The 17,538-nt window shown below is 43.2% G+C and overlaps 1 protein-coding gene across 1 annotated transcript in view; it reads left to right on the forward strand.

Annotated features, from left to right (window-relative positions):
- The first annotated feature begins 464 nt into the window (after positions 1–464).
- LOC118401632 (collagen alpha-5(IV) chain-like) overlaps positions 465–17,538 on the forward strand; it is a 62,080-nt gene continuing 45,006 nt past the window's right edge. The window contains exon 1 of the mRNA XM_052477202.1: positions 465–837. Within this exon, the coding sequence (XP_052333162.1) occupies positions 772–837 (66 nt within the window). The 5' untranslated portion in view covers positions 465–771. The remainder of the gene's footprint in view (positions 838–17,538) is intronic.

The raw sequence follows: 17,538 nt of genomic DNA on the forward strand, positions 1-17,538 counted from the left end.
AAAGAAAGAAAGAAAATCATTGAGCTTTTTTTTTAACGCTGTGGATTGTTTCAAATCACAAGCGTGTAAGCCTAGTTGTGAGGCCCGCAATTTGGGCTGCGCGCGTGGCAAAAAAAATAATAGCTCATCTTACAGTTCTGGGCCCGGTTTCTCGATAGCATTGCATTTAGGTTTAGGGCTACTAGTGTTAAAATTATGAATCTTTCCTACAACTGCTGAAGATTTAACTTAACTGACTTGTTAAATATAGGTCAAATAAAATTAATTAATTAATGACAACACCTGCTGCGGAAGCAAGCGCAAAAATATGGTTCATATCATGTTTTTCCAACCCTATCCTCAAACTGGCACACCTGATACAATTAATCAACTATTCATCAAGCCTTTGACTAATTTAATAAGATGTGCCAGTTGAGGGTTAAAACTAAAATGTGTAACTTCTGCGGGGTCCTGGGGAGAGGCTTGGGTAACACGATACCATCTAGGATAGACGCGCCCCTCTTCACAACCTGAGCTCTTCCACAAATTCTAAATCCGACTGCAGACTCACATAACTAACTACGGCGAAGCTTCGACATAGTTGATGAACCTTTTCAAACTTTTGTCGCACGTTTGAGACGTTATAGGCGTCGAATCACGGTGCAGGTGACCAGCGGCACCGACGTACCTGTTGCTTGCCGCCCACATACCGTGGGTGTCGGCACTGGCTTATTGTGTGTGGCACGAGGTAGAGGAGCGTGCGGAGTTAGTAAATCCGAGGGCAACGGGAAGATGAGGACAGCGTTGCTTTGTTTCGTGTTCCTGGGGATGATGTTGCTGGGAATTGAGGCGAAGGATGTAAGCATCATACCATGTTCATGACATGCTTTATCACTGAATATTATTGAAAAAGAAAACTGTAAGGCAGAGTTTCCCAACTGTCCAGGTGCAGGTGATTTTATTTGGTCCACCCAAATATTGGTTGGACATAAGACTAAAAACATCAGCAAATCAGCTCCAAGTGATTTTTAATTTGAAATATGTTCCAAAGTATTCCCACTCATAATATACATATGTGTTTATATACACATGTCAGCAACATTTTGAAGTGATTGTTTTAGTCAAATATTATATGCTTGGGCTTATTGCTGTCAATTTGTAGTCTACAAATTAGACTATTTGCAATTATGTTCTGGCTTCCTGACCCTCTGCTCAAGAAAAAATCGTCCAGTGCCCCCATACATTGACTTTGTACCGGTACCCCCTGTATATAGCCTCTCTACTGTTATTTTACTCCTGCTCTTTAATAATTGTTTATTTTTTACTGATGTATTTTTTACTTAACACTTATTTTTCATAAAACTGCATTGTTGGTTAATCGCTTGTATCTCACATGAATTTGGAAATACAGTAATGCGCGCAAATAGTGTTTCAGTCGGTCACGTCACTCGCAGACGTCGGTGACGTTACCTGAAGTAGTTGTTCCCCTTGCTTTGCAAGGGCTGCGGCTTTTGTGGAGCGATGGGTAAAGATGCTTCGTGGGTGTCAGTTGTCTATGTGTGCAGAGGGTCCCAAAACGTCTTTTCATCATGTATTTTTAGAGAGAGAGAGAGAGATTAAGTTTCACCCTTTTGTTAACTGTTGCTCAAACTAGGGTGAACTAGGGTGACTGGAGTCTTTGACAATTTTTAGGGCCATCCTCCGACACTGCCTGTTATAGAGGTCCTGGTTGGCAGGAAGCTTGGCGCCAATGATGTACAGGGCCATTTGCACTACCCTCTGTCGTGCCTTGGGGTCGAAGGCCGAGCAGTTGTCATACCAGGCAGTGATGCAACCAGTGCTCTTTTCAGTCTCCTGAGGGTGAATAGATTTTGTCATGCCCTCTTCATGACTGTCTTGGTGTGCTTGGACCATGTTAGTTTGTTGGTGTTGTGGACACCAAGGGACTTTAAGCTCTCAACCTGCTCCACTGCAGCCCCGTCGATGAGAATGGGGTGTGCTTGGTCCTCTTTTTCCTGTAGTCCACAATCATGTCCTTTGTCTTGATCACGGTTAGAGAGAGAGGTTGTTGTCCTGGCACCACATGGCCAGGGTCTCTGACCTCTTCCATACAGGCTGTCTTGTCGTTGATCAGGCCTACCACTGTTGTGTCATCTGCACATTTAATGATGGTGTTGGAGTTGTACCTGGCCGTGCAGTCATGAGTGAACAGGGAGTACAGGAGGGGACTTAGCCCTGAGGGGCCCCTGTGTTGAGGATCAGCGAGGCGGATGTGTTGTTACCTACCCTTACCATGTGGGGGTGGCCTGTCAGGAAGTCCAGTATCCAGTTGCAAAGGGAGGTGTTTAGTCCCAGGGTCTTTAGCTTATTGATGAGCTTTGAGGGCACTATGGTGTTGGAAGGCTGAGCTGTGGTCAATGAAAAGCATTCTCACATAGGTGTTCCTTTTGTCCAGGTGGGAAAGGGCAGTGTGGAGTGCAACAGAGGTTGTATCATCTGTGGATCTGTTGGGGCGGTATGCAAATTGGAGTGGGTCTAGAGTTTCTGGGATGATGATGTTGATGTGAGCCATGACCAGCCGTTCTAAGCACTTCATGGCTACAGACATGAGTGCTGAGCGTCGGTAGTCATTTAGGCAGGTTACCTTAGTGTTCTTGGGCACAGGGACTATGGTGGTCTGCTTAAAACATGTTGGTATTTCAGTACATGTCCCGGTACACGCCGTGGTAATCCATCTGGCCCTGCGGCCTTGTGAATGTTGACCTGTTTAAAGGGCTTACTCCAATCGGCTGCGGAGAGCGTAATCAGTCTTCCCGGAACAGCTGGTGCTCTCATGCATGTTTCAGTGTTATTTGCCTCAAAGCGAGCGTCAAAGTAGTTTAGCTCATCTGGTAGGCTTGTGTCACTGGGCAGCTCTCGGCTTTGCTTCCCTTTGTAGTCTGTAATGGTTTGCAAACCCTGCTATATCCGCAGAGCGTCAGAGTTGGTGTAGTACGACTCAATATTTGTCCTGTATTGATGATTTTCCTGTTTTATTGTTCTTCGGAGGGCATAGCGTGATTTCTTATAAGCTTCCGTTTCAGAGTCCCGCTCCGTGAAAGCAGCAGCTCTAGCATTTAGCTCAGTGTAGATGCTGCCAGTAATCCATGGCTTCTGGTTGGGGTATGTACGTACGGTCACTGTGGTGACAACGTCATCAATGCACTTATTGATGGAGCCAATGACAGATGTGGTGTACTCCTCAATGCCATTGGAGGAATCCCGGAACATATTCCAGTCGGTGCAAGAAAAACAGTCCTGTAGCTTAGCATCTGCTTCCTCTGACCACTTTTTATTGATCTAGTCACTGGTCACCTCTTTAATTTTTGCTTGTAAGTAGGAATCAGGAGGATAGCATTATGATCAGATTTGCCAAATGGAGGGCGAGGGAGAGCTTTGTATGCATCTCTGTGTGTGGAGAATAGGTGGTCCAGAGTTATTTTTCCTCTGGTAGCACATTTAACACCAAATACACAATCTGCTGGGGGCACTTAAAACGTCTGCCTTCTTCTCGCCATCTTACTAAAACAACTGAAAAATAAAATCTGATCAAGTAAGATCCCAAACAAATATTACAACCTATATCACAGAACTGCTCCTGCTTCTCTCTTTTGAAGCTTATTTTTGGGGTGGATGCATTAAAGTGTACCTCCTATTTTTCAAGTTGGCAAAGCAGTCAATGACACTGGCTTAACTCCTACTGACCACTTTTCATCAATTTGATGCTTATCTGACCATGTTAAACTGCTCACTGGTTGTAAGTGTACCTCCTAATCAAGATGGCAAAGCAGTCAATGACATTTGATCACTCAATGGACATGGCTGCAAGACTCAAATCAAATCAAATTGTATTTGTCACATACACATGGTTAGCAGATGTTAATGCGAGTGTAGCGAAATGCTTGTGCTTCTAGTTGACAATGCAGTAATAACCAACAAGTAATCTAACTAACAATCCAAAACTACTGTCTTATACACAGTGTAAGGGGATAAAGAATATGTACATAAGGATATATGAATGAGAGATGGCAGGGCAGCATAGGCAAGATACAGTGTGGTATCGGTACAGTGTATATACATATGAGATGAGTATGTAAACAAAGTCATAGTTAAAGTGGCTCATGTATTACATAAGGATGCAGTCGATAATATAATAATAATATGCCATTTGGCTTTTATCCAAAGACTTACAGTCATGTGTGCATACATTCAGGAATCGAACCCACTTTGGTGAGTACCAGTATATACGTATCATGTGAGATGAATAATGTAGGGTAAGTAACAGGCATTGTTTAAAGTGGCTAGTGATATATGTACATAATTTCCCATTATTAAAGTGGCTGGAGTTGAGTCAGTGTCATTGTCAGTGCCTTCCAGCAGCCACTCAATGTTATTGGTGGCTGTTTAACAGTTTGATGGCCTTGAGATAGAAGCTGTTTTTCAGTCTCTCGGTCCCAGCTTTGATGTACTGACCTCGCCTTCTGGATGATAGCGGGGTGAACAGGCAGTGGCTCGGGTGGTTGATGTCCTTGATGATCTTTGTGGCCTTCCTGTAACATCGGGTGGTGTAGGTGTCCTGGAGGGCATGTAGTTTGCCCCGGTGATGCGTTGTGCAGACCTCACTACCCTCTGGAGAGCCTTACGGTTGAGGCGGAGCAGTTGCCGTACCAGGCGGTGATACAGCCCGCCAGGATGCTCTCGATTGTGCAAAAGTGCTTTTGGTGACAAGCCGAATTTCTTCAGCCTCCTGAGGTTGAAGAGGCGCTGCTGCGCCTTATTCACTGCTGTCTGTGTGAGTGCACCAATTCAGTTTGTCTGTGATGTGTATGCCGAGGAACTTAAAACTTGCTACCCTCTCCATTACTGTTCCATCGATGTGGATAGGGGGGTGTTCCTCTGCTGTTTCCTGAAGTCCACAATCATCTCCTTAGTTTTGTTGACGTTGAGTGTGAGGTTATTTTCCCGACACCACACTCCGAGGCCCCTCACCTCCTCCCTGTAGGCCATCTCGTCGTTGTTGGTAATCAAGCCTACCACTGTCGTGTCGTCCGCAAACTTGATGATTGAGTTGGAGGCGTGCGTGGCCACGCAGTCGTGGGTGAACAGGGAGTATAGGAGAGGGCTCAGAACGCACCCTTGTGGGGCCCCGTGTTGAGGATCAGCGGGAGGAGATGTTGTTGCCTACCCTCACCACCTGGGGGCGGCCCGTCAGGAAGTCCAGTACCCAGTTGCACAGGGCAGGGTCGAGACCCAGGGCCTCGAGCTTGATGACGAGCTTGGAGGGTACTATGGTGTTGAATGCCGAGCTGTAGTCGATGAACAGCATTCTCACATAGGTATTCCTCTTGTCCAGATGGGTTAGGGCAGTGTGCAGTGTGGTTGAGATTGCATCGTCTGTGGACCTATTTGGGCGGTAAGCAAATTGGAGTGGGTCTAGGGTGTCAGGTAGGGTGGAGGTGATATGGTCCTTGACTAGTCTCTCAAAGCACTTCATGATGACGGAAGTGAGTGCTACGGGGCGGTAGTCGTTTAGCTCAGTTACCTTAGCTTTCTTGGGAACAGGAACAATGGTGGCCCTCTTGAAGCATGTGGGAACAGCAGACTGGTATAGGGATTGATTGAATATGTCCGTAAACACACCGGCCAGCTGGTCTGCGCTTGCTCTGAGGGCGCGGCTGGGGATGCCGTCTGGGCCTGCAGCCTTGCGAGGGTTAACACATTTAAACTTGATAACTTTCTTTCTCTGGATCTGTTTGTTGTCCCTCTCTCTCTGGATCTGTTCTCTGTCCCACTCGCTCTGGATCTGTTCTCTGTCCCTCTCTCTCTGGGCATGTTTGTTGTCCCTCTCTCTCTGGATCTGTTCTCTGTCCCACTCGCTCTGGATCTGTTTCTAGTCCCTCTTTCTCTGGGCATCTTTGCTCTCTCTCACTTATAAAGCTCGCATGTTGATCTCTGCCTTGCACAGAAGCCTCTTTTTCTGCATGACCCTTTAAGATATCATGAACATCATTTATTTATGCCTAACAAAAGTAAGACATATGCTGTACACATTTAACTGAAAGTTTAAACATCTACTCACTTTTTTTAATCACTAACCTTCGTCAGACATGCTCCTACAGCCCTGTCAGCCTCCAGCTTCTTTCCCTCATTCTTGTCTGCTATGTTTTGACATGAATTGTTATTAAACTCATATTTACAATAACTCAAGGCGATTAGGTGATTAATCAGTTTAGGTTTGAATTTGTTTCTTTGAACTGGTAAAATCTTAATTTCTCAATGAATTGGCCTTCGGCAGAGCTGCTGGTGCTGCCTCTCTTGAATAATTTCCATATGTCCATCTAAAGTTAGTCGTTAGCTAGCCTACAGTTGAGAAATTGAGGATGACATTGTGTTCAACACTATGTCACCTTTTCTACACATGACTGACTGATAATTGTTTTGCAATGACCTACTGAATGAAACAATTGAGTATGAAAATATATGTGCATGATGTTACGTCATCTGTCTCATTTATAACCTGGCACAGATGGCAAAACTAGATTAAATACAACGTTAATTAGATATCATCGCCACATAACTTTATGTTACCGAATTTAAAAGACACCGTTACCGTTTGCTAGCTCGCAACGTCTGTTACACTGTAGCCTATACAGGCAGCCTCTTATAAAAACTTATTGGTTAACAAAGCTTTGATTATGACCAAAGACTACTCTCTCTCTCTCTCTCTCTCTGTTCCAACTTACAACAAATTCACATCGTAGGCTATCTGCATGAATCCGTCCTGTCAGAGCCTTTTCCTGTCCGTTTACTGTTAGCTAGCAGTCTCAAGCCACAGAAGTAACTAACGTTAACCAAAAGGTTAGCTACAAGTAGGCCTAAAAGTCACTAGTGCGTGCAGCCGCCTCCCCCAGGTCCTAGTGCCCACCTGGTAAGAAGTTTAAAATGCGATGGAACGGTTGCCGGAAGAAAAAAAATCACAGAGAAAATATATTGACTGATATATGGATTTATTCAGGGGGGCTAATTCATATTTTAGGGGGGCTAGGTCTAACGACATCCCTGGTAAGCAAACAACCAAAATATCAATAGCCACTACAATGTCAAAACATGATTTGTCATTAATTCAATACCAATTGCTTGATTTTGCGGACCCATGACTATGGTGTATCAACGTTAGTTAGCCAACATTAGCATGCTAGTGACGCTAGTCAGCATAGGTTGCTACATGATAATCAGCTTGCGTTAGCTAGCCAGCCTAGCAAGGTCTAGTCTAAGCGAAACAGATGCAACCCTGCTGGCTAACGGCTACCTAGATGACCAGTAGTGACAGTGAGGTCTCTATGAGATTCAAGGCTTTAATAAGTGCCATTGTGCAGAAATAGCAAAGAAAATACTGGTTTGTGAGCTAAGTTAGCTAGCTATGACAGTTACCAGTGTGAATGCACAAATGCATGACTTTACATTGCATCAAAGTCAAGAAGGCATGCAGAACGGACTGTGTCTCTTGGACTTGACTGCCCCATCTAGCGAGCTAGTAGAGGGGTACAAAGATGCTAGTGCACAGATGCATAGCTCGTGCAATTATATTTTGTTCTAGTCAATTACATTACATGTTGCAAAGTAAATACCTGCATAAAATCTCTCATTGCATGCTAGTGCATACAATCTCTAGTTATATATTTTTTTGCATAGGAAAACACAACAAATCTTTTGAAGGGGGATACACATTAATGATTGCTTGTGACTGAGGATGAAAAACCCAGTGACCACTAGATATCCTCGTATACCCATATTTAGATCAAATGCACTTGATTTTTAAATCAGTACCGTGTGAATGACAAGACCATTCAAACTATTTTGGGGTATCTATAAGTGTTTTTTTTATACTCAGCAGGTATGGAAGCCCTGAAGCCCAAGACATACACTCTTGCAATTATCTAGTTTGAACAGCTTTTTTCTAAGTTGTTCAAGTAAGATACAATCTGTGCACAAGAGGCGAGACCCAACTGCAGACACAAGAGGCAGATGGTTGGAGTCTTTCAAATGTTTATTCATCCAAAGGGATAGGCAAGAGAATGGTCGTAGACGGGCAAAAAGGTCAAAGCCAGATCAGAGTCCACGAGGTACAGAGTGGCCAACAGGCTCGTGGTCAAGGCAGGCAGAATGGTCAGGCAGGCGGGTACAAAGTCCAGACACAGGAAAGGGTCAAAACCGGGAGGACTAGAAAAAGGAGAATGCAAAAAGCAGGAGAACGGGAAAACCGCTGGTTGAATTGGAAACATACAAGACTAACTGGCACAGAGAGACAGAAAACACAGAGATAAATACACTGGGGAAAGTAAGCGACGCCTGGAGGGGGTGGAGACAATCAAAAGACAGGTGAAACAGATCAGGTCATGACAGATACTTAGTTGTTTGAACCTGTTATCTTGTTTGAACAACTTTAAATGTTATTTTGTCTTATTAGGCCTAATTTGTTATGGAGCTTGTCAGACCTGTAGTGCTGGCTTGCTGCAGCCATTCATTCACTGATTCCATGCATTGACATGATTATTCATTGACAGTTCTTTGATAGCCTAAAGCAGGGCTGCTTTTGAGCATGTTAGTGGGCGAGTGTGGAGTAGAGCGAGGAGTAGAGCGTAGTTGAGCAGATAAACAAAAATGGTGTCTGCATTGTCTTTTCGCTCTGGTACTGCTTAGCCACATGGTCTGTGCATGCTCTGCCTTGCATTTTACATTTCCTTTACCACTATTATTTTAATTAGGCCTATTTGGTTATAATAATTTAGCCTACCCCACTCACAGTAGCCTATATCAAGTTTATATTCTACTTTCTAACATTAGGAAATGTTTATATTTTAGCTTAATTAAATGTATTTATATTATGGTAATTGTATTCCAAATCAAATGTTTACATTTTAAGTCCATCAAAATAGAAACTACTATACTAATGTTAGAAAGTAGAATATAAACTAGATATAGGCTACTGTGGGTGGGGTAGGTGATTACAACCGACCAGGCCTAATTAAAAATAATAGTGATAAAGTGAATGAAAAATGTTAGGCAGAGCATGCCCAGAGCTTGTAACTGAACAGTACCAGAACAGAATTGGAGTGGGAGAGAAGGCTGAGGTAATTTGTTAAATATGCTTGAATTATGCTCTGCTTGCTCCTGGCTCCAAACTTACATTTACATGCTCTGGCATTCAAAAGCAGCCCTGCTTTAGGTGATCGAAGGACTGCCAATGAATAATCACATCAATGGATGGAATCAGTTATTGAATGCCTGCAAAAAGCCAGCAACCATTACAGGTCTGACAAGCTGCATAACAAATTAGGACTAATTATACAAAAGAACAATTCAGCTGTTCGAACAACAACTTGTTCAAACGTCTTAGTATCTCGGCGAACGGATGATCCCCGCATGTGTGGTTCCCACCGTAAAGCATGGAGGAGGTGGTGTGGGGGTGCTTTGCTGGTGACACTGTCAGTGATTTATTTACAATTCAATGCACACTTAACCAGCATGGCTACCACAGCATTCTGCAGCAATACACCATCCCACCTGGTTTGCGCTTAGTGGGACTATCATTTGGTTTTCAACAGGACCATGACCCAAAACACACCTCCAGGCTGTGTAAGGGCTATTTGTAGCCCCCACAAATAGGACCGCTATAAGCCCTTGGCAGTCCGCTTTTGGATCTCTGGCATTTAGCCTCCACTCAGAGGATTGCTGGACATGCTGAGAGATGAGTTCAGATTGATCTGCCATGTAGTACGCTTCTGTCTGTAACATGAGATGGTCAGTATGTGTAGGTAATGCTGCTTTTTTTGAAAGATGTCACATAGTAGAACTGCATAAGTGTTGCTCTACACTCTCTGGAGGATCAAGTTTTGAAATCAGTGAAATTAGAGTATGATAGCTAAGGAGATGGAGAAAATTCTGGTGTTTGATTGCAAATATGCAGACAGAGTCAAAAAAAGGACAAACAGAAGGCTGTTGTAATCCAGAGACAGGTGTTTTATATATCTTCAAACTAAGGTCAACCATGGCATCTGTGACAGAGGAGGAAGCATCCATCCATGTATAAGAGTCTAGCTAGCTACATTTTCAGATATTACACGTTTTTAATTTAGTCAGAAAGTCAGTGTATTGTTAGCTGGATGGCTGTTTGAAATATTATTTGTATCATTTGCATTGATACATTTGCATTGCTAGTTATAACCTAATGTTAGCTAGCTGACATTGAATCTGCTTGGTTAGCTAACTGCAGATTTATACAGGGTAGTAACATTATGATTTGGGATTGTGGTTCATTGTTTAGCTAGCTAGCTACATGTCAAAATAAAAGACTCCACTATGCAAGTAACTATTTCAATAAAATGCTTGTCACTGCGACAACTGTCGATAGACGTAGCTGGTAAATTCACGCAGAATAACTGCCGAATTTACGACTGCTGAACACCAGTTGAATATGGCCGGTGTCAGTAAACGTTGGCAGAAGTGTAATTAAATTGTTGCCAGCAGCACAGTTAGTCACCAAAGCTCTAAATAACAGAAAAACAGCCTAACCAGCTCTGCTAGGGCGGCTAAAATGGTCAGAGTTAGCAGTTCTCTCATTTGTGTCTGGAAGTAGCTAGTAAGCTAGCCATCGTTAGCCAGTTAGCTTGGGTGCTTGACTGCTGTTAGGCAGAACGCTCGGATCAACCCTACTCCTCGGCCAGAGCGTTCAGTGTGCGGTCTGAACGCTCCGAGACCAAAACGCTCTAAATTTACAATCTGACAACGCTCTCAGTGTATGAACGCCCATAGCACACTCTAGCACTCCAGATTAAATTACGAACACACCCGTTGTATAAACCAGCCTTTAGTCTTGAAATCTTTGGTTGTTTAGTACATAGTCTCACGTGAATCCTCAGAGATGGGTGTGGTCTAAAGCGTAAGAGGGTGTGAACAATGCTGAATGGGTGTAGACAAAGAAGAGCTCTCCAGTAGGTACCAAAACATTCAAGGGCCATTTTCCCCAAAATTTGGTTACAAGGTTATCAATTTTCAAAGCAGAATTACTTTCCCATTGTTCCTTAACTGTAGTGTATGATAATTTTCTGGCTCGGAGTCTCTACTTTTATCTAATGTAAAAAATACCATTTCAAATTTTGCTACATAAGATCAAGTCGGTCGGTCACGTACAGTATATTGATTATGCCCAAAAATAGCCTACATTTTTGCCATTAATTTAATATACTATATTTTCGAGGCGATACAAATGGTTCCTTTCCAGCAATAAATGTCACTCCCTAAACCACCTGACACACTTGAAGAAAAGTGTTGATCACTACATACAGCAGAATCCGAAAAGACTTCAACAGGAATTTATCTTTGTGACCATTCTCCGTTGAGTTTTCAAACCGGTCTTTGATACTTGATAGTAGCCAGTAGCTATTGGAAAATAAAATTACACAGGCTTTTTTAACTGAAGAACAATTTAATTGTTTGTATTTATCACCATCAAACGGTTTGAAATACTGAACAATAATACAGTTGATATTGATAAATGTAGCACCAATTCAGTAGTTTGGATTTTGAATCATGTATGGGGAGACTGGATCGTTCGAGACAATAGAACTTGTTGGCTACCTAGCTAGCTTTAGTGATGGGAAAACAAGGCTTTCTGAAGCCTTTGGGGCTTTCACGAAATCATGCAGAAAAACAGAGAATAATTTTGCACGCCCAATTTTTCAGTTTTTGATTTGTTAAAAAAGTTTGAAATATCCAATAAATGTCGTTCCACTTCATGATTGTGTCCCACTTGTTGTTGATTCCTCACAAAAAATACATTTTTATATCTTTATGTTTGAAGCCTGAAATGTGGCAAAAGTTTGCAAAGTTCAAGGGGGCCGAATACTTTCGCAATGCACTGTAATTACCATATGAGAAGGACTAGCTTGCTAAGCTAGCACACAGTGCCTCCTGAACATCTCCCCTTGCCGTTGTTAACAGAACTGCGGGAAAACAGTGGTTGACAGGCAGGGGCGAAGGATACTCTACCGGTGTGTACTAACAACCATTGTCAAAAACAGAGGGAGAGGGCTAAAGGCGTCCGTATACATATGTTTGGTTTCCTCCCAGCAGAACTCGGCTAGGTGACGTGAGCGTCTGTGCCCACATACTCCATTAAAATAACTTTACTTGAAAAACATGAAAAAAGCTATTGGTCCTTATTGAGATGCCGTACGCAACAACATACAGTAACACTTCCTCAAAATAGTCAATCAATCTAAGATAATTAATGAAATCTGTCATTAATTTTTACGTTTTTGCCAAGGAGGTCTTAGTCGCTCAATTGTACATCTAACTAAGATGTTTGGTACAGTATTTCTCAAGTGAAAAAATGTGCATGAAAACTAGTCTGTCTTTGAATGACAACACACCCTTCATTGAAAAATCCCTAATGTTGACCAATCACAGACAAAGGTGCTTAGACTTCGGCTACCAAACTTCGACTTGCCTCAAGAAAATGTTTTGTGTACTCAAACATCTGCAAAAATACCTGTCGAACACCAAAACAAAGAGAAAAAAACATCACAAAAGTTTGGTAAACGTTAGGGGGAGGGCTAATGGGGTTTTGGAATTTAAGTCTCGGACCACCTGTCTCAAAGCCAGCCTTTACCGCCAAGCCACAAGACGGTTTCAACAGCTGAACCATGGGCTGACTACTGCACCATAACTTTTATTTCTATTCTGTACACACTGATCGTTTGTCTACCAGACCAATGTGTCACGACTTCCGCCGAAATCGGCTCCTCTCCTTGTTCGTTTGGCGATCGACGTCACCGGCTTTCTAGCCATCGCCGCTCCATTTCTCATATGTCCATTTGTTTTGTCTTGTTCCATACACACCTGGTTTTCATTGCCCAATCAATCTACATGTATTTAGTCCTCTGTTTCCCCCATCATGTCTTTGTGTGTAATTGTTTATTGTTATGTGGATTTGTGCAGGCGCTATACTTTTGTTATGTTCTGTGTTTTTTGGGTACGTTTATGTTTTATGTGCTGTCGTTTTGGACTGGAATTAAAGTGCGCCTGTTCACTACACTCTGCTCTCCTGCACCTGACTTCGCCTCCCGTACACACACCTAACACAATGCAATAGTTATGTCACCTCACTGCACTACTAATGTACACCGCTCAAAAAAATAAAGGGAACACTTAAACAACACAATGTAACTCCAAGTCAATCACACTTCTGTGAAATCAAACTGTCCACTTAGGAAGCAACACTGATTGACAAATGTCACATGCTGTTGTGCAAATGGAATAGACAACAGGTGGAAATTATAGGCAATTAGTAAGACACCCCCAATAAAGGAGTGGTTCTGCAGGTGGGGACCACAGACCACTTGTCAGTTCCTATGCTTCCTGGCTGATGTTTTGGTCACTTTTGAATGCTGGCGGTGCTTTCACTCTAGTGGTTGCATGAGACGGAGTCTACAACCCACACAAGTGGCTCAGGTAGTGCAGCTCATCCAGGATGACATATCAATGCGAGCTGTGGCAAGAAGATTTGCTGTGTCTGTCAGCGTAGTGTCCAGAGCATGGAGGCGTTACCAGGAGACAAGCCAGTACATCAGGAGACGTGGAGGAGGCCGTAGGAGGGCAACAACCCAGCAGCATGACCGCCTTTGTGCAAGGAAGAGCAGGAGGAGCACTACCAGAGCCCTGCAAAATGACCTCCAGCAGGCCACAAATGTGCATGTGTCTGCTCAAATGGTCAGAAACAGACTCCATGAGGGTGGTATGAGGGCCCGATGTCCACAGGTGGGGGTTGTGCTTACAGCCCAACACCGTGCAGGTCGTTTTTCATTTGCCAGAGAACACCAAGATTGGCAAATTCTCCACTGATGCCTTGTGTTCTTCACAGATGAAAGCAGGTTCACACTGAGCACGTGACAGTATTGAGACGCCGTGGAGAACGTTCTGCTGCCTGCAACATCCTCCAGCATGACCGGTTTGGCGCTGGGTCAGTCATGGTGTGGGGTGGCATTTCTTTGGGGGGCCGCACAGCCCTCCATGTGCTCGCCAGAGGTAGCCTGACTGCCATTAGGTACCGAGATGAGATCCTCAGACCCCTTGTGAGACCATATGCTGGTGCGGTTAGCCCTGGGTTCCTCCTAATGCAAGACAATGCTAGACCTCATGTAGCTGGAGTGTGTCAGCAGTTCCTGCAAGAGGAAGGCATTGATGCTATGGACTGGCCCGCCCATTCCCCAGACCTGAATCCAATTGAGCACATCTGGGACATCATGTCTCACTCCATCCACCAACGCCATGTTGCACCACAGACTGTCCAGGAGTTGGCGGATGCTTTAGTCCAGGTCTGGGAGGAGATCCCTCAGGAGACCACCCGCCACCTCATCAGGAGCATGCCCAGGCGTTGTAGGGAGGTCATACAGGCACATGGAGGCCACACACACTACTGATCCTCATTTTGACTTGTTTGGATCAGCCTGTAGTGTGGTTTTCCACTTTAATTTTGAGTGTGACTCCAAATCCAGACCTCCATGGGTTGATAAATTTGATTTCCATTGATCATTTTTGTGTGATTTTGTTGTCAGCACATTCAACTATGTAAAGAAAAAAGTATTTCATAAGAATATTTCATTCATTCAGATCTAGGATGTGTTATTTTAGTGTTCCCTTTAGTTTTTTGAGCAGTGTATATACTTTCATATCATTCAATGCTGCTACTGTACTGTACCTTATTCCAATCACTATGCACATGGGCAAACACAGTCCATACTTTATCCCTATAAGCAAATTATTTTCTATCTTATTTTTTTATCTGCATGCCTCTTGTACTTGATTTAGTTTATTTAGTATTTTTATTAGTATGTTATATTTACAATGTTTTTATTTTTATTAACTTTTATTTAATCGCCCAATTGAGACTAGTGTCTAATTTTCAATGGTGCCCTGAGGACATTTTTGTTGTTGTTCCCGTTACTAGCTCTTACTGCTGGTATCTACTTTAATGAGGAAAATGTTTATATGACTGTGAAATGTGATTGTCCCACCTAGTTATCTTAGGTTGAATGCACTAACTGGAAGTCGCTCTGGATAAGAGCATCTGCTAAATGACAAAAATGTTAATTAAAGTCAATCAAAACAACTGCACTCCTCGGTGAACTCATTTATCAAGGTTTTAAACTGCCCTAGTGGCACCAGGCAAACCAAATGTAATGCATTTGTAAGTGATTCCAAAAATGTGGAACATGAAATAAAAGTGGATGTATTTATTGTAGTTCGGCGGAGACCCAACTAAAACATTAACCAACCCTGTGAATGGGTTTGGTATCTCATGTTTTTATACTTTAACAATGTAGTTAAGTCGGAAGCTTGAAATGTAGAACTTTTGAAGTGGACTAATCTACGGGACTTTAATGAAGACCAGCCAACATTTTTTATTTTAAATGTTTAAATTTTACCCCTTTTTTCGTGGTATCCAAATTATTTAGTAGCTACTATCTTGTCTCATCGCTACAACTCCTGTACGGGCTCGGGAGAGACGCACTACTTCCTAACACAGCGCGCATCAAACCCGGAAGCCAGCCGCACCAATGTGTCGAAGGAAAAACACCATGCACCTGGCAACCTTGGTTAGCGTGCACTGACACAGGAGTCGCTGGTGCGCGATGAGACAAGGATATCCCTACCGGCCAAGCCCTCCCTATCCTGGACGACACTAGGCCAATTGTGCGTCGCCCCACGGACCTCCCGGTCGCGGCCGATTACGACAGAGCCTGGGCGCAAACCCAGAATCTCTGGTGGCAAAGCTGGCACTGCAGTACAGCGTCCTTAACCACTGCGCCACCCAACATTTTGATACAGGATGCAGTGGTGAGTATTACAACCTGTGATAAAGTGAAGGGTGTTATGGTAGATGGCATCCACATATGGAACGCCGCTTGGGTCTTTACGTGTCAAAAAAGATACACGTCAAATAACACTATCTGACGTGTCAAATAAGCTTTATAGACCAATCAGGACCCGAATATGACTGTACGTCACATAATTTAACACCTTCATTCATTTTTAACGTTATTACTCATTGATTACACTATCACTCGTATTTAAAATGTCACAATGATTCACCGATATGTATGCTATGATGCTGGTACAGTTTGGTCTGGCGCCCGTGCCGCTGCCGCATGAGCGCAGACACACTTACCCAAGCTCTAGAGTAGACAGTGGTGGTCGTAAAAAAAGCTAGCTAGCTGATGGATGCAAACAACGTCCCTTCCCTGAGGGACACTTACTTTAAAGGCGAAACGCAAACTCTACTATTTTGTGTAATCCTTATTGTGGCTAGCTACACAACACATAACCCATTCCCGTCAAGCCATAGTAGTCAGATGAAGCTAGCTGGCTGCTTATAAACACTAGTTTTGGGCAACAGGGTTAAGTAGCAGGCTCGCTAGTTATTTCAATAGGAGAACAAGTGGCTACCTAGCTAATAATTACTCATATGGTTTCCTAAATCATTGCTAAGAATATTGAAAATGACTGCAGTTTCTACTGTTCATTGTTTTCAGGGTGGTTGCATTGGCGCCACCTAGGTACAGTGCCTTGCAAAAGTATTAATCCCCCTTGGAGTTTTTTCTATTTTGTTGCATTACAACCTGTAATTTAAATGGATTTTTATTTAGATTATACGTAATGGACTTACACAAAATAGTCCAAATTGGTGAAGTGAAATATAAAAAGTATGGAAAAGTGGTATGTGCATATGTATTCACCCCCTTTGCTATGAAGCCCCTAAATATGATCTGGTGCAACCAATTACCTTCAGACGTCACATAATTAGTTAAATTGCACACAGGTGGACTTTATTTAAGTGTGATGTGATCTGTCACACGATCTCAGTATATATACACCTGTTCAGAAAGGCCCCAGAGTCTGCAACACCACTAAGTAAAGGGCACCACCAAGTAAGTGGCACCATGAAGACCAAAGAGCTCTCCAAACAGGTCAGGGACAAAATTCTGGAGAAATACAGAACAGGGTTGGGTTAAAAATAAGCAAACACGTTTGGTGTTTGCCAAAAGCCATGTGGGAGACTCCCCAAACATATGGAAGAAGGTACTCTGATCAGATGAGACTAAAATTGAGCTTTTTAGCCATCAAGGAAAATGCTATATCTCGCGCAAACCAAACACCTCTCGTCACCCCGAGAATAACATGCCCATGATGTTTTTCATCGACAGGGACTGGGAAACGGGTCAGAATTGAAGGAATGATAGATGGAGATAAATACAGGGAAATTCTTGAGGGAATCCTGTTTGTCTTCCAGAGATTTGAGACTGGGACAGAGGTTGACCTTTCCAGCAGGACAATGACCCTAAGCATGCTGCTAAAGCAACACTCCAGTGGTTTAAGGGGAACATTTAAATGTCTTGGAATGGCCTAGTCAAAGCCCAGACCTCAATCCAATTGAAAATCTGTGGTATGACCTGAAGATTG

The sequence above is a fragment of the Oncorhynchus keta genome, chromosome 23, assembly GCF_023373465.1.
Source record: "Oncorhynchus keta strain PuntledgeMale-10-30-2019 chromosome 23, Oket_V2, whole genome shotgun sequence".
NCBI classification, from domain to species: Eukaryota; Metazoa; Chordata; class Actinopteri; order Salmoniformes; family Salmonidae; genus Oncorhynchus; species Oncorhynchus keta.